The sequence below is a fragment of the Salvelinus alpinus genome, chromosome 5 (genome assembly GCF_045679555.1).
Source record: "Salvelinus alpinus chromosome 5, SLU_Salpinus.1, whole genome shotgun sequence".
NCBI lineage: Eukaryota > Metazoa > Chordata > Actinopteri > Salmoniformes > Salmonidae > Salvelinus > Salvelinus alpinus.
Window position 1 is genome coordinate 79,432,529 of NC_092090.1, and position 23,781 is coordinate 79,456,309.

The following is a 23,781-nucleotide window of genomic DNA, read 5'->3' on the forward strand; positions in this document are numbered from 1 at the left end:
GACCAGATTATACTGCCCCCAAGAAAATCCCATAAATCTTTCTTACCTCTTACCTAAACACACTCTTTAGAGGTTTGTAGAATTGTTGTCCAGTATAATGGACATTATACAGAGTATACAAAATATTAAGAACACCTTTTCTTTCTATTACATAGACTGACCAGGTGAAACTAAGTACAGTATCTGTTATTGAAGTCACTTGTTAAATCCACTTCAATCAGTGTAGATGAAGGGGGGGACAGGTTAAAGAAGGATTTTTAAGCCTTAAGACATGGATTGTGTATGTGTGCCATTCAGAGGGTGAATGGGCAAGAAAAAAATGTATGTGCCTTTTGAACTGGGTATGGTAGTAGGTGCCAGGCACACCGGTTTGTGTCAAAAACTGCAACGCCGCTGGGTTTTTCCACGCTCAACAGTTTCCCGTATGTATCAAGAATGGTCCACCACCCAAAAAACATCCAGCCAACTTGACACAACTGTGGGAAGCATTGGAGTCAACATGGGCCAGCATCCCTGTGGAACGCTTTCAACACCTTGTAGAGTCCATCCCCCGACAAATTAAGGGTGGGGGAGTGCATGCAACGCAGTTTGAGGAACGCAATAAATAGAAACTAGTCAGTGTATTTTCTATTTAGTGGGAGACTTAGTATGATGGAGGGATTTTGGGAAGGAGTGTGCAGCTGACTCTTTGTCCATCATATTTTAATCTAACAATTGTATTAGAATATCCTACTGTGTAATCTGTTCATATGCATAGATGCAAGAATTTCACAAAATGTCAACAAGAACAAATAGGGTTCTGTACATTATTAGATCAGACTTAAACAGTATAATGATGGTCATGATGACACTCTTGTTAAATTGGTAATACTTGTGCAGAAATTAGATGTAATTCTTCCAATGAAAGCACTCAATAATGTCCTACATGAGTACTTTAGTTACTGGCAATTAATTATTTCTGCTTTGAACTACCAAGAAACTATGAGATGGGTACTTTGTCCTCTATCTGTAGACATTAAGGGCAGAGCAATCAAACCCAGAGCAGCTGATGGCTTCCTGTGTCTGTCGCAGTTTAGCGTTTTTCTTCATGAATCTTGTTCTGGAGGCAGAGTGGTCACTAGCTGGCACAGCCACTGCCATAACATCTGATTTTAAACCTACTCTTAACCACACTGCTAACCCTAACGCTTAACCTTAAATTAAAGACCAAAAAGCATATGTTTTGTTTTCATGAATTACAATAGAGCCAATTTTGACTTTGCAGCAGGCCTATCTAAAGGGAAATCACTAAATTCTGCCTCCAGGACAAGACTCATGACAATAAACGTCAACCTGCGTGTCTGTCACTGTAGTAAAGTGAAACATGTCCTCAATCATTATGATTTTTTTTTGTGTGTGATAACATGCCACTCCCTTTATTCCCAAGGAGTCAGATGTCTTCCCATTGCCCATCTGTACTATTCCTGACCATTCCCTCCCTACCACCCTCCAGTCCCATTCTGACTCTGGGTGCCCTTTGTAACCAACCCTGTAAGCAAATGTAATCTGCCTCTCCATTGGCTTTGCCTGCCCCCTGTCTCTCCTGACCTTTCCTGTGCATATTCATGAGGCTTCCTGTCGCCTTGTGTGTGCCTGTACAGCTGCTTGGTCCTGAACTGTGTGTGGAGAGAGGGAGGGAGAGAGACGGAGAGAGGGGGACGAGTGAGCAGGGAACAGCAGCAGGGCTGGAGGCTTCAGCCATGTCAGTTTTCTCTACAACGCTAGACAGACGATGAGAAGAGAGGAACCATGGCCTTGTCACTGAGTGCAGATGAAGAGGATTATGATTCAGAATCTGAACAGGTCAGAGAACAGAACATTAGCCACGTTGGGTTTCTAATCTGCATGCTGTTTTGTCTTTCTCAAGGGGGGGGGGGGCTTTAGACCAGTAATCCTGTGAGTAGAATGTATTTTCTCTCCCTGCCTTCTATCTCTTTCTTTTCTCGATCCCCACTCACTCAGCACCATAAGCAGGAATAGGGTAATAATTTGACTAGGGAATGGATGGAAAAGGGAAACATGGTGTGTTGTTTTGGTAAGAGAACTAATCCACTGGGCAAGAGATGGCTATTTAAGAGGTCATACAGACACCTTCTCCTGTCCCTGGCTCATGTTGTTGTATCCAGGTGACCTATCTCAGACCCTAGCAAGAAAAGAATGAGCTGCTCACCAAAGTAGTTAGTTGATCCCAATAATTGCTTGGCTTTAAATGTGATCCAGAATCCTCTCAACTTTGGAACAAACCTTTCTCAACAAAAACCCTGAAGAGGACACAATGAATATACATTGTCCCCCTCTGTTGTCTACCAGCTATTTGTCACACACTGGTACCTGTCAGATTGTGTTCTTGGTCAAGTTACTGTGATCATGGAAAAGGATCGGTCATTGTGACTGGTATTTTTGTGTGAACAGTCAGGGTGTGGGAGAGTAGTGTAGGAGGCAGCATGACTATACATGTGAGGCCTTTCACTACACTTCACCTGAGGCTCAGTGTTGACTTTTTCTAAAACTAAAGTAAATAGATTACGCTAAATCAGACCATGCCTGATGTAGCACCATTGTCACATTCAGGTCTAGCTCTCTGGACAGACATACTTATTCCGTCAATGTTTAACTGCTCATACTCGCACATAACCATACTCTGTGCCTTTAAGAGGGCTAGAGGCAATGTTATTTCGCAGGAACCGAACTGGGGAGGGGGATGGGGAGAGGGAACAATGAGCTGCTCTTACAGCGGTTGACCGCTCTTGCCTGTTTGGAGACTTTTAGTTGTACATTACGCTACAATAGTGCTGAACGATTAACCGATATTCCGTTTTTTTCGGTTATTAAACAACAAATTGAGCGACATTGGTTCAGTTACTTGAATTCCATTTAGTTATGTTTATTGTGAGCCCATGGTGTCTTCTCAAGGGAAATAAAATAATTTACGAGAGAATTTAAGTAAAGAACTATGCGGGATGCTGGGTTGATGGGAGTTGTAGTTTTCATGAAGCAAATAATCAACATAGTTCAGCGCAGAAACATGGTATTTAACTACACACAGTAGCTAGGTTTCCATCCAATTTGCGAATATTCTAGTATTCAGTATGCACATTTCCCCACCAGAGATGTTTAAATCAAACTGACTTTTTTCGGATAAGAGGCTGGGCGTCATGACGTAGCGCACAAACAAATAATTTACCATCAGTCCTATGTACCGAATGGAAAAGTTAAATGGGTTTCCATCGCATTTTCAAATCTGAGGGCTTTTTCACAACTGTTATTATATAGAAAATGTGACCACTCTTGTCTTTGCATATGCGCTCTAGCTAACAGCTCGCAGATACAGTGCGTGTAGGCTACCTACATTGAGATTATTATGGATGAGCGCTATTATTTGTATTTGTCAAACGGCAGCCAAGCATCGATCATCATGTCACCAGAATAAGACCCTGGATATTTATTGGAAAGGAGCATCAAGCTCATCACCTTGCACATTTACTACGCTGTGAAATGTATCATGTATAGACCCCTTTCTGTGTTTACATACATTGCCGTTTGTGGTCAGAACAAGGGAGAGTTCTAGAACGCCGCAAAAAAAAGCCTTTATTTACATGTTGTTTGAGTGCATTTCATAATACAATCAAGAACCAAAACTTAATTGGAAGGGTATGAGAAACCATTTTTTTTAAATTTTGTTTAGAAGTAATAACGTAAATGTAGGCTATGTTGAATGGGTGCAGATGGCGATCGTTTCTTACTGCCGCCAAGAGTCGCGCATCCGTGTACTGGAAAAGTGTATATTATTCCAGCTGTAGCCTAATGAACTGCATCCTTTCCCGAGTCGTAATGGGAGTACCACACAACATATCATCGCGTGACTCCATGTTTATTTCCATGCGATGGTTGTTATATCAATATTTGTGCATAAAGGCGTTTCCACCGACATTTCTCCGTGTCAGATAACTTTAACGCCTGCTACAGGTTAGATACACACAGACCGCATAGACTTTGAGAGAGGAAAGTACACAATACGATGATGAGAGGGACAGACATTTCGTGAAAGTATGCCTCATCTATTTGATGAACTAGTCAAATGATTTTGTCAGACAGCCCTGCAGCATACTTAGGCATGCAACCTAGCAAAGGGATAGTTCGATTTTACTGGAGGGTCCCTCCCCTTGTACTGTAAAATACATAGCACCCCCCCCCCTCAGAATGAACTCAAAATAATATTTATGACCACAAATAACAATATCGACCCTGTGTTTATAAACGTGGATATCGACTATGCCACTTCAGCATGCTCTTGTGGCACAGTTGATGCCACACAGAGTTATGGGCCAATGCACCAAACAACTAATAAACTAAGTATACTGACTTTGTGTGCTTCAATATCATGGTTTGCGTTGTCAGCACCAAAATAAATGATTGATCATAGTCTGCTGATGGAAAAAATGTATGTTATGGCTTTACACCCCCTGCTGTGTTGTCAATAAAGAGTTACCTGTTTAACAGAACACAGATGGTGTTCTTTAATGGAAGCGCCTCTAACATAATCCAGGTAGAATCAGGTATTCCCCAGGGCAGATGTTTAGGCCCCTTTGCTTTTTTCAATCTTTACTAACAACATGCAACTGTGTCTAAGTATGCGGATGACTCAACACTATATACGTCAGCTACTACATCGAGTGATATGACTGCAACACTTAACAAAGAGCTGCAGTTAGTTTCAGAATGGATGGCAAGGAATAAGTTAATCCTAAATATTTCAAAAAATAAAATCAATTGTATTTGGGACAAATCATTCACTAAACCTGAACTAAATCTTGTAATGAATAATGTGGAAAATGAGCAAGTTGAGGTGAATAAACTGCTTGGAGTAACCCTGGATTGTAAACCTGCATGGTCAAAACCTATTGATACAACAGTAGCTAAACTGGGGAGAAGTCTGTCCATAATTAAGCACAGCTCTGCCTTCTTAACAACACTATCAACAAGGCAGGTCCTACAGGCCTTAGTTTTGTCACACCTGATTATTGTTCAGTAGTGTGGTCAGGTGCCGCAAGAGGGAATTAGGAAAATTACAATTGGCTCAGAACAGGGCAGCACGGTTTGCCCTTAAATATACACGGGGAGCTAACATCAATGATATGCATATCAATCTCTCATGGCTCGAAGTGGAGGAGAGATTGACTTCATCACTACTTGTTTTTGTAAGAGGTGTTGACAAGCTGAATGTACCGAGCTGTCTGTTTAAACTACTAGCACACAGTTCGGACACCCATGCATACCCCACAAGACACCAAAGGTCTCTTCACAATCCCCAAGTCAAGAACAGACTATGGGAGGCGCACAGTACTACATAGAAGCATGATTACATGGAACTCTATTCCACATCAGGTAACTGATGCAAGCAGTATAATCGGATGTAAAAAATTAAATAAAAACGGGTAAAAATACACCATATGGAACAGCGGGGACTGTGAAGAGAGACACAAAGGCACAGACACGCATACGCACACAAGCGCTAGCACACGCCCTCTACACACACGTACATTGTAATGTTGTTGTATGGTGGTATTATACATTTTGTATTGTAGATGTGTAATAATGTTATAATGTACAGTTTATGTTTTATATGTAATTTAAGTGCCTAAATGTGTTTGGACCCCAGGAAGAATAGGCAGCAGCTAATGGGGATCCCTAATTAATACAAATAAAAAGACTATCAATCTCGACAAACAGAAAATTCATCCCTCCCTACCTTGAAGGCATACCCAGTATCAAAGGTTTGGCTTGACAATCTCTGAATATCATTAAACGTTTTGGTGTTTTTTAACAGATGTCTATTTCCATTCATCAAATGACCGTGCTGCACAGTTTGGATTGATTAGATTTCTATTTGCCAGTAAAAATAAATACATACAGAGTACAACTATTTTTAAAAGTGACTGGAATTACACCATAAAGTCGGGGCTTATTTCCATTGTGGTCCCTATTTGTTTTTACATAGATACAGACACATTACAGAGATTCTACTGTTCACACATAAGCCAGCTTTTGACATTCTTTTAAAAAGTGGTTATGGTTGTTATGACTTTGAGTTCCTGTGGTAGTTTGTTCCACTCAACAGCGCCAGTATATACAAATGTGTGCTTACCAGTTAGACTCTTAAATTTAAAACAGTGAATATTAGTGTCTCTGGCTCTGGTATTATGCTGACAGACATCTCTGACAAAGTAAAACATGTTGGTTAGTACCAGGGGGCTGAGTCTGTGATAATTCTGTGGACCAGACAAGTTGAATTAATTCTACTATTTCTTTCTACAGATAGCCAGCCTAGCTGCTTGAAATGTTCAACCTCCAGATGGGGGGAGCGGGAGTTTAAGTACAATTCTTACATGCTTGTTTTGGCTGGTCTGTATCTTATTCTTTAGATGTTTGGGGCTGCTGGTGAACCATGATGTGCAGGCATAATCAAAGCGACACTGAACTAGCACACTTGGCAGAGTCTTTAGGGTGTCTGTAGCTAGGGTTCCATCCAATTGGCAGCAGATTTTCATGCGAATATTCTAAAATCTGCATAAAAACAATATGCACATTTTCAGAGTTGTTTCCATCAAATTGACTTGTTGCAGATAAAAGTCTGTGCGTAAATACATAGTGCACATGAAAATTACTTTTGAAATGTGACGGTATAGCAAATGTGCCCACCCTGGTATTGGCACATTGTATTTGTCAAACCAGCAGCCAACCATCGATCATCATGTCACCAGAATAAGACCCTAGATGTTTATTGAGCATCAAGCTCATCCCGTGCACTTTCACCAGCCTGTGAAGTTCATCATTTATTTAATCTGTAGCCTAATAAATTACAAGGTTTCCCAAGTCTTAGTGGGAGAACCACACAACATACCATCACGTGACTCCATGTTTACTTGTATAATATGTTATAATAATCATGTCTAATCCTGATGGCTGATTGGTTAAAACATATTACCACCGGCTAAATCTATGACGCTAAAATGCCTGTTTACTCTGTTCCATCTGACTGCGCAATCCACTGTCTCATCAGCCCAGCCAAGCAATTTATAAACTTGATCTTCACTATAAAAAGTATCTAGACATTCTCACATTTCCTTTAGACTAACATTTCGTTTTCAACAGCAGAGATTTATATATACCTTGCTGTCTGTCTCTCCAACATTTTGTAACATTGTTTCAATATTCAAATTCGATCTCCAGCTGTCCAATAGTAATGAACTCAGGAGTCGGGACAAGACAGAAAGGCAGGCAGCGTTTCTCAGCTAGTCGAAATCATGAATCAGCTGGCATCATTTTTATGGATATATACAAAGAAATGTAAATTGTAAAAAAAGTCAAACGAAATGAAGTGCAGCTAGTTTGCAGTCTTTCCAGCTTCAGTTTGGAGTGATTTTGTTATCTGTGTTGTTGGTTAGCTGTTGTTGGCTAGCTCCTCTGAACAACAGTGTCCTGACGAGCGAGCACATTTTCTATGCAAGGCAAAATCGTGCCTCATTAGCTCATTGTTATGGATGTATCCATATAAATATTGGCACGGTTAGCAAAATGGCTTTACAAAACGTAATTGTAGCATCCTCAAAATGGCTTCCGATTAACCAGGTTTCCATCCAATCTTTTTATGCGAGTCAAGTACATGCCGGATAAAAAATGGCACGACAGTCCTGATGGAAGCGGCAAATGTCAGTATTTTGTTGACAAAACAAAATACGCTAGACAAGGTGGGATCTTTTTGTGTCAGTAAAATGTGTTATGTGCGAAATTATTATGTGCGGTTATTTAAGTGATAATGCCCAAGAAGACATGTTTGGACAATATATTGGCACGGGCGTTGCAAACCGCATGCCTACAGGAGACTTTTGAAGTAGCCTAATCAGATTAAAACATTGACTGGTTGTGTGTTTATGCCACACACAAAAGGTAATACATTTAAAAAGGTAAATTACAAATATTTAGCTTATTTTTAAGCATTAGGTTCTAGGTGTGCTAGGAATAGGTACTCTGATTGGAGGAGGAGTGCACGTTATGCTTCCGGCAGGCCCAGTTATTCAGGTAACATGCTGACCACACCGCCTGCGTCGTGTGCGTTGCAAAATAAATGTACACATACATGTTAATCAATCATTGCACCCACACTGCTCGCGCATTTCAATAAGCGTCTGCGTAGCCAGGCGCTTAAATAGAACTTGGTTCTATATGTGATGCTTGACGCGCTGCAAGTCCCACCTCTCCCATCTCCTCATTGGTTTTTAGGACCATATACCCACGTGGGTGATTGAAAGATGAACTGAGGTTCACGCTCCAGTCCAGTTGGTGGTGGTAATGCACCTTGCCAACCGCCATATAAAGTCGGAAGAAGAAGAAGCCTGGCTGTGTCAGTCGATTGTAAGTTAAACTTAGGCATCACACTACCCATGAAGGAATACCTTAGACACATTTTTACTGTCAGTCATTAGCGGCCATTTAGAATCTATGTTCCTTTTTCCTTCTTCCTTTTTTGTCGGAATAAAACAGGATATAATGAGGACTAGATAAAATATGTCTTGCATGTAATGGACATAAAGAACTGGTCTTCTATATATATATGTATGTATGTATATATATATATATATATATATATATATATATATATATATATTGGAAGTCGGAAGTTTACATACACCTTAGCCAAATACATTTAAACTCAGTTTTTCACAATTCCTGACATTTAATCCTAGTAAACATTCCCTGTCTTAGGTTAGTTAGGATCACCACTTTATTTTAAGAATGTGAAATGTCAGAATAATAATAGAGTGATTTATTTCAGCTTTTATTTATTTCATTACATTCCCAGTGGGTCAGAAGTTTACATACACTCAATTAGTATTTGATAGCATTGCCTTTAAATTGGGTCAAACTTTTCGGGTAGCCTTCCACAAGCTTCCCACAATAAGTTGGGTGAATTTTGGCCCATTCTTCCTGACAGAGCTGGTGTAACTGAGTCAGGTTTGTAGGCCTCCTTGCTCACACATGCTTTTTCAGTTCTGCCGACAAATGTTCTATAGGATTGAGGTCAGGGCTTTGTGATGGCAACTCCAATACCTTGACTTTGTTGTCCTTAAGCCATTTTGCCACAACTTTGGAAGTATGCTTGGGGTCATTGTCCATTTGGAAGACCCATTTGCGACCAAGCTTTAACTTCCTGACTGATGTCTTGAGATGTTGCTTCAATATATCCACATAATTTTCCTATCTCATGATGCCATCTATTTGTGAAGTGCACCAGTCCCTCCTGCAGCAAAGCACCCCCACAACATGATGCTGCCACCCCCGTGCTTCACGGTTGGGATGGTGTTCTTCGGCTTGCAAGTCTCCCCCTTTTTCCTCCAAACATAACGATAGTCATTATGGCCAAACAGTTCTATTTTTGTTTCATCAGACCAGAGGACATTTCTCCAAAAAGTACGATCTTTGTCCCCATGTGCAGTTGCAAACCGTAGTCTTGCTTTTTTATGGCGGTTTTGAAGCAGTGGCTTCTTCCTTGCTGAGTGGCCTTTCAGGTTATGTCGATATAGGACTCGTTTTACTGTAGATATAGATACCTTTGTACCTGTTTCCTCCATCATCTTCACAAGGTCCTTTGCTGTTGTTCTGGGATTGATTTGCACTTTTCGCACCAGAGTACGTTCATCTCTAGGAGACATAAAGCGTCTCCTTCCTGAGCGGTATGACGGCTGCGTGGTCCCATGGTATTTATACTTGCGTACTATTGTTTGTACAGATGAATGTGGTACCTTCAGGCGTTTGGAAATTGCTCCCAAGGATGAACCAAACTTGTGGAGGACTATAATTTATTTTCTGAGGTCTTGGCTGATTTCTTTAGATTTTTACATGATGTCAAACAAAGAGGCACTGAGTTTGAAGGTAGGCCTTGAAATACATCCACAGGTCCACCTCCAATTGACTAAAATGATGTCAATTAGCCTGTCAGAACCTTCTAAAGCCGTGACACCATTTTCTGGATTTTTTCAAGCTGTTTAAAGGCACAGTCAACTTAGTGTATGTAAACTTCTGACCCACTGGAGTTGTGATACAGATTCCAAGAACACAGGATGAGATGTTACTATCCTTTGTGCAATCACTTCCAAGAGTTCATGAACAGTGAGACTGGTGAAATTTGGGGAGCGCATCGTCAGTAGTGTACCTTTGGTTCCTAGGGTGTTTCGGCCTTTCACACTATACACCCTCCCCAAAGGCGGCCAGCGACAGGGTGATCAATCCTACGCTTGCGTCCCATTCCCAATTAGTCATAGGAGTTGCCTTGTTGTTGATAGCCAACATCCCATGGGACTATGCATGGCAGGGGCGTCTTCCTCCCTGAGTCAAGCATTGTTGACCGCATACCTCCTGGCCCTTTCACTTCGGGGCCCAGCTGGGGTCTTTCCTCTTCATCCAGAGCCATTGACTGCTGCCTTCTGCCGCCTCTGATACAGCTTTGATTGCCGAACGCTGGCTCTGGCCCTTAATTCCCAGGTCTCTAAGCGGTCTGGTTGTAGATGTTGCCACAAAACCTCTGCAGCCCACCTCCACTGGTCGGACTTCTGTGTTCCAGCCATGATGCCATGCTTCGGCAGCTAGATCGGCATAGCGCAGATGTTTTCGCTCATAAGCCTCATCTACTGAGTCCTCCCAGGGTACTGTGAGCTCAATGATGAAGACCTTCTTGAGCGAACGGGACCAGAGCACCATGTCAGGTCTTAGGGTGGTGGTTGCGATCTCCGGAGGAAACACAAGTTGCCGGCCAATGTCCGTCCGCTAGCATTTTCCAGTCGCGGGCCAAGCGCAGCTGGTCTCGCTCTAATGGTGTAGAGCCGCTCTTCGGTGGTTTAGCCCCTTCGCGGACAAAGGTCGTCCGTAAGGGGTGTGATGCTGCTGGGGGTGGTAGGGAGTTGGTGGCAGCTCGCTTGTCCTCCAGGGCGGACGCAAGGTTTTTAAGGACTTGGTTGTGACGCCAAGTGTAGCGTCCTTGGGTGAGGCTTGTTTTACACCCTGTGAGAATGTGCCTGAGGTTGGCTGGCATGGAGTGAAATAATCTGTCTGTAAACAATTATTGGAAAAATGACTTGTGCCATGCACAAAGTAGATGTCTTAACCGACGAGCCAAAACTATAGTTTGTTAACAAGAAATTTGTGGAGTGGTTGAAAAACGAGTTTTAATGACTCCAACCTAAGTGTATGTAAACTTCCGACTTCAAGGTCCTAAACGATATCATAACCGCCATCGATTAGAGACATTACTGTGCAGCCGTACTCATCGACCTGTCCAAGGCTTTCGACTCTGTCAATCACCACATTCTTATCGGCAGACTAAACAGCCTTGGTTTCTCAAATGACTGCCTCGCCAGGTTCACCAACTACTTCTCTGATAGAGTTCAGTGTGTCAAATCGAAGGGCCTGTTGTCCGGACCTCTGGCAGTCTCTATGGGCGTGCCACAGGGTTCAATTCTCGGGCAGACTCTCTTCTCTGTATACATCAATGATGTCGCTCTTGCTGCTGGTGATTCTCTGATCCACCTCTACGCAGACGACACCATTCTGTGTACTTCTGGCCCTTCTTTGGACACTGTGTTAACTAGCCTCCAGACGAGCTTCAATGCCATACAACTCTCCTTCCTTGCATCCAACTGCTCTTAAATGCAAGTAAAACTAAATTCATGCTCCTCAACCGATCGCTGCCAGCACCTGCCCGCCCGTCCAGCATCACTACTCTGGACGGTTCTGACTTAGAATATGTGGACAACTACAAATACCTAGGTGTCTGTTTAGACTGTAAACTCTCCTTCCAGTCTCACATTAAGCATCTCCAATCCAAAATTTAATCTAGAATTGGCTTCCTATTTCGCAACAAAGCATCCTTCACTCATGCTACCACACATACCCTCGTAATACTGACCATCCTACTGATCCTCGACTTCGGCGATGTCATTTACAAAATAGCTTTTACACTCTACTCAACAAATTGGATGCAGTCTATCACAGTGCCATCCGTTTTGTCACCAAAGCCCCATATACTACCCACCACTGCGACCTGTACGCTCTCGTTGGCTGGCCCTCGTTTCTTACTCGTCGCCAAACCCACTGGCTCCAGGTCATCTACAAGTCTCTGCTAGGTAAAGCCCCGCCATATCTCAGCTCACTGGTCACCATAGCAGCACCCACCCGTAGCACGCGCTCCAGCAGATATATCTTACTAGTCATCCCCAAAGCCAATTCCTCCTTTGGCCTCCTTTCCTTCCAGTTCTCTGCTACCAATGACTGGAACGAACTGCAAAAATCACTGAAACTGGAGACTCATATCTCCCTCACTAGCTTTAAGCACCAGCTGTCAGAGCAGCTCACAGATCACTGTACCTGTACATAGCCCATCTGTAATATAGCCCATCGAACTACCTCATCCCCATACTGTATTTATTTATCTTGCTCCTTTGCACCCCAGTATCTCTACTTGCACATTCATCTTCTGCACATCAATCACTCCAGTGTTTAATTGGTATATTATAATTACTTCGCCACCATGGCCTATTTATTGCCTTACCTTCCTTATCTTACCTCATTTGCACACACTGTATATACATTTTTTTCTACTGTGTTATTGACTGTATGTTTGTTTATTCCATGTGTAACTCTGTGTTGTTGAATGTGTTGAACTGCTTTGCTTTATTCTTGGCCAGGTTGCAAGCCTACCTGGTTAAATAAAGGTGAAATAAAAAAATTAACCCACACACCCACTCAGTCATTGTTTATGAAGTGGGTTATTTTGATCTTATTCTTTTGGCGCAGTTGTGGAGATGTCATGGACTTCCCTCCCTTTTGTGTGCATTGTTGTGGTGTGCTGTGGTCCATTGAAGCCAGGCAGATGGTGAACCCTGTGACTTCCTCCCACAGCACTGGGATCCACAGTGAAACTGATCAGATAAGGCCCCCATCTCGGCCTAGTGTTTTAGGGCCTCATCAAACAAACCTAACATTCCTAGCACATTAGTCAGCCAAGTTACAGTAAGTGTTGGTAATCAGTCTGGATCTATTATAGGTCAAGATGCTTTTGTAAACAATCAACACATTAGTGTTTCATAGTCCTACTTTTGACTCAGACAACTTTAGTTTTTTTTAAAGACGATACACATGTCTTAAAGATTGGAGTTATGATTTCTTGGAAGCGAGGCATTGGAGGAGGATCACTCCTCATTTTAGCCACCATATTTAGTACTTTCTCCTGTAATTCAGAGGTTTCACATAACATGGCATAGATGGACCATACACTTGTTGATTAAAACAAATAAAAGATAAACAAACTCATGCCCCCTTGGCAGAAGAGATATTCAAAGAATAACTCACATACACAGAACACTTTGTCAAGCATTTTGTCATGCTAACGCTGTTGCACAATTAACTTGAATATTTGGACAAGAGGGTATCAGCTACTTTATTCAAGGACTCCTTCAGGGTGAAGAGGAGTTTGTTTGAGAGGAAAATAGGTCATATAGCACACGTGGGTTTGTACTAGTCCTACATTGATTGCTTTGGTGATCTGTTGTGTTGGATATAATGTTGTAGAGATTTCTGTTAAAAGGTCTCTAAAAAATCAGTTAGCGGAATTTCAACATTTTAAGACAATGCCAGGAATGTGCCAATCACACTTGAATGTTGTGCAATGCTGATAGTCATAGCATTTGCAGCCTCAGCCCTCCTTCTGATGTCTTCCTTGTACACCTTTCCATACACTCCTTGGTTGAACAAATTTATTAGGAAAACTATCAGATTGTAGTCTGTTTCCCATTTCCAGTTGGATGTTGCGTCAACAACAACCGTGTATGCTTGAGAATCTGTTTAGGATCTGGAATTATGCTTGAGGTTATTATAACAACTCTCTTTCCAAACCTGAAGAAAAGCTTCCCGGTGAAGAATCGTCTTGTGGTATGTCTCTCCAGTGACATCTTATTCTAGTATTCATGAAGGAATACTTTGTTCTCAATGACCCTGGTCTAGTGTTTTTCTTCTCTCTCTTTAAGCCCTCTGCAAGAATTCCATCTGCGTTTATATGATGGCGGTTTGGTCCTTATTAGCTATATCTGTTCCAGGAGGATGATTATGTAAGGGCTGTGACGTGACAATGTTTCTCAGTATTTGTTTGGGAGTGGAAGGTTTTCACTGTTGTGTATTAATCCTTAACTGAGGAGCATTGCCAGGTGGTAAGACATTTTTTGTGGACCTGTGTGTGTTGCTGTCTTGTGATTTAGTTTCTTTAATGGATGGACCTACTGGCTCACACAGTGGTAGATCATTTTGCCAGAAATACACACGCAAACCTCCAGATTAAAACATTCATATTTGACACCATGCAATTGGTTGTACCTTTTATTTTGGGGAGTAGGTTGTGTAAACAGCGTATCAGCCTTATAGATGTCCTTTGCAGGAGATCAGAGGCAGGACATAATGCTCGACTGGGACTGAGTGACAAGCAGCAGATTCTACACTACACTAATCGATCTCGCCCCATAAAGTGTTTTTAGTGCCAGTAAGAACAGCTTCCAGGGGAATGAATGACCCAATCTACAGTAGCACATTCAACTCTGTTTTCCCAGCGTGTCTCCTAGGGCCAGAAGCAATATGTGCACTTTATGAGAAAATAAAGTAAGAGTTTTACTTCTGCCAGAGGAGCCATGAAAATGTTCAATTTCAAAACAATCCTAACCTCTCCACAGCCCTCCCATTTAATGCTAAAGTACACTATGTCTCTGCTAGTTCTCATCTCCTTTCATTATTCTATTCAAATGGTTAGGAAAAGCAGGAGAACTGTGTTGCCAAGGAAACACTCGCCTCTGCAGCAAAAAATACATTTCTCAGTAATGGCGTAGGGAATATCTCATTTTTATTGTTCTGGTGGCTCTAGGCTCGGGTAAAGAGCATTGAAATGAATTTTTACCTGTGAACCTCTAACTATCTGTGGTGTCACGGGTGGGAGAGAATCTTTTTCTTTTCTTGGACAGAGGCTGATTTACAGATTTGGCATTTAGAGAGGTTTAGAAAGGTACTGTATGTGGCTCGCAGCCGGTGGCTTCAGTGCAGTACTGTTTCACTAGCTTTATGACTGTCAGGAGTAGAACATACTAGATGTTTTGTGTTCCATAATGAAGCAGAATGTAGGTTACTGTCTTAGGCAATAGTACCCATTTGAATTGCCTTCCTAAAGTAGTTTCCAAATACTCAGGATGAATATTGGTTGGAGAGGACCAGGGAGCCAATGACCGGACTCAAAAAGTCTACTTCCAGGGACAAGAGGTAATGGATGTTTTAACATAAATTGTATTATTTTTCTCTCTGCAGCAACAGGAAGCCAACCGGCCAAAGCCCAAGATGGGGACTTCAGCAGCGGTCAAGCTGCCGTCCAATCGCAGTGCGTCTGGGGCCAGACGCAGGAGAACACGCTGCCGAAAGTGTGAGGCGTGCCTCCGAACTGAGTGTGGAGAATGTCACTTCTGTAAAGACATGAAGAAGTTTGGAGGACCTGGGCGCATGAAGCAGTCCTGTATCATGAGGCAGTGCATTGCAGTGAGTAAAGCCATAGTAACCACACAGGCTTTTCATCATTCATACTATTTAGCAGATATTTCAGTTAGCCTATATTGTCTTATCCAGTGCTACAGTGCTGTGCCACAAATGCAAAAGACTGTGCATTTGACATGAAAACCATAAGACAGGTTCACAGTTCAGGGTCTGAAAGACGGGTCAGTGTAAGCAAGAACCAACCAGACGTACAATGATACAGAGTGAGACCTCAGGAAGTGAGTGCTAACATTTTTTTTTTTGCAACAGTATGACTCATTCATGTGTCAAAGGTCTCTCGATTCTGTTGAGTCCATTCAGTGGATATTTGTCTACGGCTTGGCATAGTCGCCAATGTCTGTTAATGATTTTCCTAAAACAGGAAACAGAATGACCAGTAGCAGCTTATCAACACTATTTGCAAATATTATTGCACACCGGCATAATGGAGACACTGTGTGTGTTACTGTCAATGAGTTTGACAGTTGTCAGTGAATGTGTTTTTGTATTTGTCCTTTGCAGCCTGTCCTGCCCCACACAGCTGTGTGTGTGGTGTGCGGAGAAGCAGGGAAGGAGGACACATTGGAGGAGGAGGACAAGTTCAACGTCATGCTCATGGAGTGCTCCATCTGCAATGAGATTGTCCACCCCAACTGCTTAAAGGTGAGACAGGATGAGCATGTCGAGTCGTGTTGAACACAACCATGACTGAACACGAGGCCAAGCCTCCACCTGATGAGTTTGATGATTCATTATTTGTGTGAGTGAGATTCACCTGAATGTTTATGATACGGTTGAGTGATTTATATGCTTTGACACACAAATGAAGGCAAAATCCTGGAATATTTGCCTTTGTACTAACGGCAGGTGATTCACTGTGTTTTGACTGTCAAACAGTTTTACAAGGCAACTTGATGAGTCATTGGTGTGGTGGGGACTTCCTGTTGTTGTTTGACACTGAATCACCTCATCACTTTCCCTCCTCCAGCCAGACTTGCAGTAGGCTGTGTCCAGTTGAAATCACATGATGCTAGAATACGACTTTTCAGTGTTGTTGACATTGCTGGGTGGAGCCGGATGCAAATAAAATGCAAAGCTGCTCATGCACTCTTAGGAGCCATTCAGCCAAAGCATAACATGTCATAGCATGTCCTTGCTCGAACCTGTTCTAATGAAGTGAAGTTGTGAACTACATCAGATATTAAGAACACAGCCTTTGTGTTTGTTGTATTCCAGGCACATAACACACTTATGGTAAGGTATTTCTGAAGAATATTGATTTTTCATTGTTAGAGGTTGTTGTTTGCTAGAGTTTCTCACTTTTTAAATGTGTCAGAAAATAAAGTGTTAAACTGCCTCACACAAAGAGGTGACAACAGTCACTTTCAGTTCCCTGTTCATTTCTCTCTGTGCTGAACACATTGTACATTAGACTGACTCCCCTTCTGCCCTTTTGGTCTTAACTCTATCTTTTACTTCATGCTTTTCAGGTAAAGGATGCTTCTGGCGTGGTGAACGATGAACTTCCTAACTGTTGGGAATGTCCCAAATGTAACTACGCTGGGAAAACCGGAAAAGTGAGTACCTACAAATGTAGGATCTTAATTTGAGCCAGTTTGCTACAGCAGGAACTTAATCCTGCAGCAAAAGGATATGTGGATTATAGTTAATTGATATTTTGTAACGGTTGATACATTTGAAATGATAAACTTCAGAAAACTTTTTAAACCTCAAATTCACTACAAGTTTGAAATGTCCTGCTTTGCAGGACAGTTCTCCTGCAACAGGGTGATCATACATCTGTATATGAATGCATAATTTTAAGGACTTACTGTAGGCAGCCCATCATAGAATATTATCTATTCTCAAGTTCATAAGCATTAACATGAAATTTATATTTTAGTTTCCCCTTTCTCCAAAGATAAAGCACACACCAATTTTGTCATCTGATGTTGGATTAGGAAACAGTGCTGTGAACCATCTTTGGAAAACACTCTCCAAATAATTATTCTTTAAAGTCAGAGGCATTTCATAATGTCTTTACTTTGTGGTTTCTTACTTCCTGTTCATCTACTTACTATATCACATGGTTCAATGCCCTGTGTCTGTTACACGGGAAGGAAACAAACCTCTAATTCTCTAGAAGTGGCACAGTCACAGTCTAAGTAGTTTACAATGTCTGACTTGTTTCACCATTGAAACAACTACAGTATCTCAGTTTGGTGACCCTGTCGTGATAGGCGAAATATATAAAGTTGTCTTCCCTGTTTTTCCACCTTTTGGTCTGCAAGCAAAAAAGGGGACCAGGGTTCAAGTATGCGTCTAACCTCCCTGGCTCCCTGCTGAAGGAGCAGAAGGCAGTCAAGGAGGAGGGTGAGGCCACATCTACGTCTACAGCCAAGAGGAAGACTGAGGGGGGTGATATCTCAAGACACAGACCTGAGGAATGGGAGCCCCTCCACAGACACCCCCCTGTCCTGACCCCCAGCACCCTGCCTCGGCCCAGACCTGAGGACAAACTGAGGAAGAAGAGGAAGCTCTTCGACGATGACGAGGAAGAGGACTTCAGTGTGAGGAAGAAGGTAGACTCCGATTTCATAATGTGGTTTCTGTTTCAGTGTCTGTTAGTATAATGTTACTCATTGACTATGCATGGCAATTTTCATGCTGTGCCAAGCAACTCCTTTTGTAAAATGTTTGGATGTTGATATGTGCTCTGGTATCCATAGTTGAACATGCTCTCTAACTAAACCTCCCTCTCCCCCACAGGGAAAGGCAGATGAACCTCTGTTCCCCAAACTCCTTCATCAGATCAAGACTGAGGAGGAAGACCAGGAGGAGGAAGTGGATGAGGAGGAGACGGACTCTCTGTTCTGGCGAGGCCTGGAGAGGAGAGATCATTTAGGAGATACCGAGGACTGGGCAGAGGACGGGGATGGCAAAGACACAAAGACAAACTTTCCAAGGCCTCCTCTCAAAACTTCTGTTCTAGACAGTGACCAGTCTCACTGCAGCTCTCCACAGGCTGGCCCCAGCAGCGAGGGTGGCAGTGAACCCCAGGAGAAGGGCCCACGCCCCAAAGCGCGCCGCAAACGCCGTTTACCCAACAAGGAGCTGAGCAAAGCACTGAACCAGGAGATCCAAAAGAGTGAGGACTGCCTAGCCAATGAGAACCGCCAGCCCCTCAAGGTGGAGCCAGAGAGTGAGAATGAGGAGCCCAAGAGGGGCTTCTGCATCGGCAGTGACCTGGGAGGGGAGCGCCCCCACCTCCGGACCAAGGAAATGAATGGCACCCCCTGGGAGCTGCGCCACTTCTACCCCAGCCAGATCACCCCTCTGGGCTTCAACAGGAGCTCCCCTGGCACCCGGCCCCTGCCCCCACGCTCCCCACCCAAGTGTGTCCAAATGGAGCGCCACGTAATCCGGCCACCCCCCATCAGCCCCCCGCCGGACAGACTGCCCCTGGTGGACGGGAAGACCCATGCGGTGCAGCGAGAGGTCTGGATGAAGCTCTTTGGGCACTTCACACACAAGGAGCTGTGTGTCTGCATGCGTGTCTGCAAGACATGGAATAGATGGTGAGAGCTCTTACTATTCCCACTCATATTTTTACTTTACATTTAAGGGCCTATAAAACATAAAATAAAGATGCGTTATAAAAGTTGGGTCCCTGAAAATTGTGCACCATTGTGCTCGTCATCCATTTCGTATGATGTGTTACGTCCTGCAGAAAAAATTGTTAGGAATTCCAATTCGTAAAATATGTTACTAATTTGTAAGTGCTTAAGATCCCGTTCAATCTCTTTAACACTCACATTCAAATATACTAATTATCTAGAACATTGTGAATTTTAGTCCAAGCCAGATAGTGTGTATTTCTATTGTCTATCTCTGACAGGTGCTGTGATAAAAGACTGTGGACCAACATCGATCTGAACCGCTGTAAATCTATCACTCCCCTCATGCTGAGTGGCATCATCCGCAGACAGCCCCTCTCACTGGACCTCAGCTGGACCAACATCTCCAAGAAGCAGCTGAGCTGGCTAATAAACCGTTTACCAGGTACGTGCCAGGACCGCGTGAACCTCTGATCTATGGGAGAGGAAAATGTTTCGGCTAGACACCAGAGACTGTCCAATTGTGATTGTGTCTCAGCGTTGAAACCCGTCTGACGCTACTTCGCTCTGTGTCCTGCAGGTCTGCGGGTGTTGCTGCTCTCAGGGTGCTCGTGGGTGGCTGTGTCTGCCCTCTGCACCTCTAGCTGCCCTCTGCTGCGCACCCTGGATGTGCAGTGGGTGGAAGGGCTCAAAGATGCCCAGATGAGGGACCTACTCTCGCCCCCGACCGATAATAGACCAGGTAACCACCTGCAACAAGAGGGGAGAGTTAGAGGAAATTGACATGAGTGTATAATAGCAACCTCTGGTGGTTCTCCTGGGTGTGACAGGACTGGGAGGCTTTTCTTTCTAAGAACCCATTAGGAAGAAAAATAAGTGTATCTTAAGATAGTTCACGTTTAATTAAAGGAGGTTAATGAAAATGTATGAGATTACTCGCCATGTTGACTGCGAGATGAGAAATCACTCCTATTTTGTTCCTGCTCTCCACCCTCAGGTCAGTTGGACAACCGCTGTAAACTGAGGAACATCCTGGACTTGCGTCTGGCTGGACTGGACATCACAGACGCCTCTCTGCGTCTGATTATCAGACATATGCCGGTACTTTCCCGACTGGACCTGAGCTACTGCAACCACATCAACGACCATTCAGTCAACCTGCTGACGGCCGCAGGGACCACAACCAGAGACTCCCTCACAGAGATCAACCTGTCAGGTAGGAACCCTCAGTCAGTCACACCACTCTCACAACCTCAGTATTAGCACTAGGGGCTAGAGTAATACAAAAAGCACAGAGGCTGTTTTTATTTACTCTGCTATGTCACTTGTTTATTTTTTGGGGCTACCTTCGGAGGGCAAAATGTAACTTTTTACAGCTTTTTCTTTTGTTGTTACATGTACATTCTAAACACATTTTAGATACATACCACTTTTTTTTTTACAGTAGTTACATTATACAATTTTACATTATACATCGTGTTTTCAGTCATAACTATTATAGAATAAGCTATTTCACTTATTTGTCTCTTAATATTAAAGAATATCAAAGATGTATTTATTTTCTGTCTTATCTGATTTCACAGTTATTTTTAATTTTTATTATAGTTTGCAAGTCTATGTTGCATTTAGGCTTCATAATATTCAATCCGGTTCTCTACGGCTTCCTCATGCCTGGCTCTGTTTTTGTCTCCGCCTCAAGTTTGTAATAGGGTGACAGACCATTCCCTTACCTTCTTCAAGCGCTGTGGAAGCATCTGTCACATTGACCTGCGCTATTGCAAACAGGTGACCAAGACGGCTTGTGAACAGTTCATAGCAGAGATGTCCGTGAGTGTACAGTTTGGACTCAAAGAGGACAAATTACTGCAGAAACTCAGCTAGACACTGACATTAAGGCCAAAATGTGCACAGCAAAAAATAACTACCCTTTGCACTTAATGGAGCAAGACAAGGTTTCCCCCATCAAGCCTGCACTGGTTGGTTTTGTATGTTCATTTCTTCTTCATTGGAGAATCCACTGTGTTAGATTTGTGAACGAACAATGTCACATGAGTTGATGAGAGAAGCAGAAGTGTGTAAATTAACGAGGGGGATGGTCAAAATGTTTGCATCAATGTCTTTCTGGATGTTACAAACCCATCCTTGTACTGAAAGGTAAAGATGTACTGGGCAGAGGGAGATGGGGAGGGAAAACAAAGCATGCATTAGTTTATTTTTGTGTTAATAAGATTGTACCTTTTTCAAAGGCTTGTGTTTGTTGCATTTAATTTGTTGGGGGATTTGTTTTCTATTACTCGTACATGTTAAATGTTTAAAACATTTTTTTATACAACAATAATTCACGCATTGGGCTAACATTTGAGGTTATAGTGAAGCTTTATGTATGCAGTACCATACACACCCCAGATTTCAACTCTTAGAACTGAATATTGACCTACAGTACTTTAAATCAGTTTGCCTTGACACCGATGGTAATATGTATTTTTGGATGCTGTTTCTTTAGCTGATATCATGTGCCAAATTCTGAAGGTGACATTACAGGTTAATGGTAGTTACTGACTTGGACTGGATTTAATTTAATACTTTACTTAAAAAAATTAACATAAGACTATTATTATAAAATAATACATGTTTTAAATGTTTAAATAAATACAAATTTAAATAAATATTGCAAAGACGGTTAGGTTAATGAATATATCTTGAAAATAATCAGTCAATAAATATTGACATAAGGAATGTTAGTCAAATGTATTTTTTCAATCTCTCAGTACCTTCTGCATTTTCCTGTTTCGTACATATGTCAATCTCATTGTGTTTCACATGTTTTAGCACTCAAGAGCCCATCATGTAAGATTCTGTCAAGTAATTGAATCATCTGCTTTAATGGGCCAATCCACATTTAAAACAATAATAAAGCGTTACCCCGCCTCTGTTTTGGTAAAAAGCTGAGGGCTGGGCCTGGAGAAATGTAATCCCTCTCAAATCGAAGACTTATAAGAATGCAAAGACTGACCATCCATGATATCATAATTATAGTTTTAACCATGTTTTGAGGCAATACAGTTTGTTCTCATTTGTTTACAAACATTGGAGGAATACAAGCTTATATTTTGAGTTCTGATGGGATACGACAGTTGAACTAAGCTCATGAGGCATTTGTAAGTTATCTCCTATATTCAAGTCCAAAATGGGTGTAGCAACTGCAGACTGCCCCTTTTACTGTTTCCAAAAGTGCATACAGTAACAGTGGCCTCCACAGACTTGGCATGTAATGAGTTTCTTTGAAAGAGCATTTGATCCTATTATTAATTCCAAGATTGACTATCTATTCATTTTGTATTTATTTATATTAGTTATCATCCATAATTGTGATGTAATTATAATTTGCCATTATCTGTTGACCGTGACCTACAATGTCACAAGTGAATGATATTGGCCACCTTGAATACAGATGCACATGATGTAGTTGTTTATATTTGTAAATCTAAAATCTAGTGCTATGATTGTCATTAAAAGTATATTTCTATGTATAAAATGTATTTTCATATACTATAACATTTTTTTTACCCTCAGTTGTGCCTTTTGATAGGGCACAGCAGAGAATTTCCTAAATGCCAGGGTAACTGGTGATCTCGGGTGGCTTAGCTTTCAATGAGCAGGAAAGAACATTGGTATATGGACATTTCTGGAACCTTCTCACCCAACTCGGGTCATGTATTAACCATGTTTTTTAGTTTTACATTCAAGCGTTTGTCACATGGAAGCTGCTGTCTGCAGCTGTCCTCTCCTAGACAAAGGCATAATCTGGCACTCTAAACACTAGTTCAACCTACAGCAGGTATTCCCAAACTGGGGCAGGCGCAATGCCGTCGGGGGTACGCCAAATAGAAATGTGATTCACAAAAAACATTTAAAAAGTTATAAAAAATAAAATTCTTCACATTTTCAAACAGTCCATTTAAATATCCCAACGGGGCTATACATTTGGGTGAGTTTCCTCAACTGAGTAGCCTCGTTTGACTGCCAAAAACCAAGAACCATCTAGTGTTCAGCGAAATAACAACAATGTCAAATACAGGTAGCCTAGTCAAATAATTAACATCCAATCACATTAACTGTTACTCTCTCACGGGAATTCCACTAACAGTCCATATGTAGCCAAATGTAGCTGCTGCTCATTCAGTTTGCTCGAAAAATTGATAAATGGTTAAAAAAAGTAAGGCCCTCATCCATAGACACATACCAGCTCTACTGGTAGTACTGCTGGTAGTAGCAGTACTGCACCTGTCGACGACACAAGTTGTTCTGCTTCCATGAGCACATCCAATGTTAGCATCAGTAATTCTACATTTGTTGTTAGCCCAGCTAGCATGGACACTGACAGTTGTGAATCTGATGCAGCCGAAGAGCTACTGCCTCCTTACCTGGGAAAGCACCGAACAACAGACAGGGATGTTGGACCATCGAAGAGGCTCAAATATGATGAGAACTAAATTGATTTGGGGTTCACTTGTAT

At 42.2% G+C, this 23,781-nt stretch overlaps 1 protein-coding gene across 6 annotated transcripts; it reads left to right on the forward strand.

The window, feature by feature from the left end:
• The first annotated feature begins 1,631 nt into the window (after positions 1 to 1,631).
• LOC139576891 (lysine-specific demethylase 2B-like) lies at positions 1,632 to 22,804 on the forward strand. 6 transcript variants are annotated; one of them, XM_071403458.1, is made up of 10 exons: positions 1,632 to 1,842; positions 15,430 to 15,654; positions 16,171 to 16,311; positions 17,139 to 17,225; positions 17,931 to 18,230; positions 18,418 to 19,226; positions 19,547 to 19,710; positions 19,846 to 20,007; positions 20,263 to 20,481; positions 20,965 to 22,804. In XM_071403458.1, exons 1-10 carry the CDS (start codon positions 1,789 to 1,791, stop codon positions 21,144 to 21,146), a joined length of 2,343 nt encoding a protein of 780 aa, XP_071259559.1. In that variant the 5' UTR covers positions 1,632 to 1,788; the 3' UTR covers positions 21,147 to 22,804. The 6 variants fall into 6 exon arrangements, with proteins under 6 accessions (XP_071259559.1, XP_071259557.1, XP_071259558.1 ...); XM_071403456.1 differs by lacking the exon at positions 1,632 to 1,842 and adding an exon at positions 13,780 to 14,019; XM_071403457.1 differs by lacking the exon at positions 1,632 to 1,842 and adding an exon at positions 13,780 to 14,019 and having other exon boundaries at positions 17,940 to 18,230.
• The last annotated feature ends 977 nt before the right edge of the window (positions 22,805 to 23,781 follow it).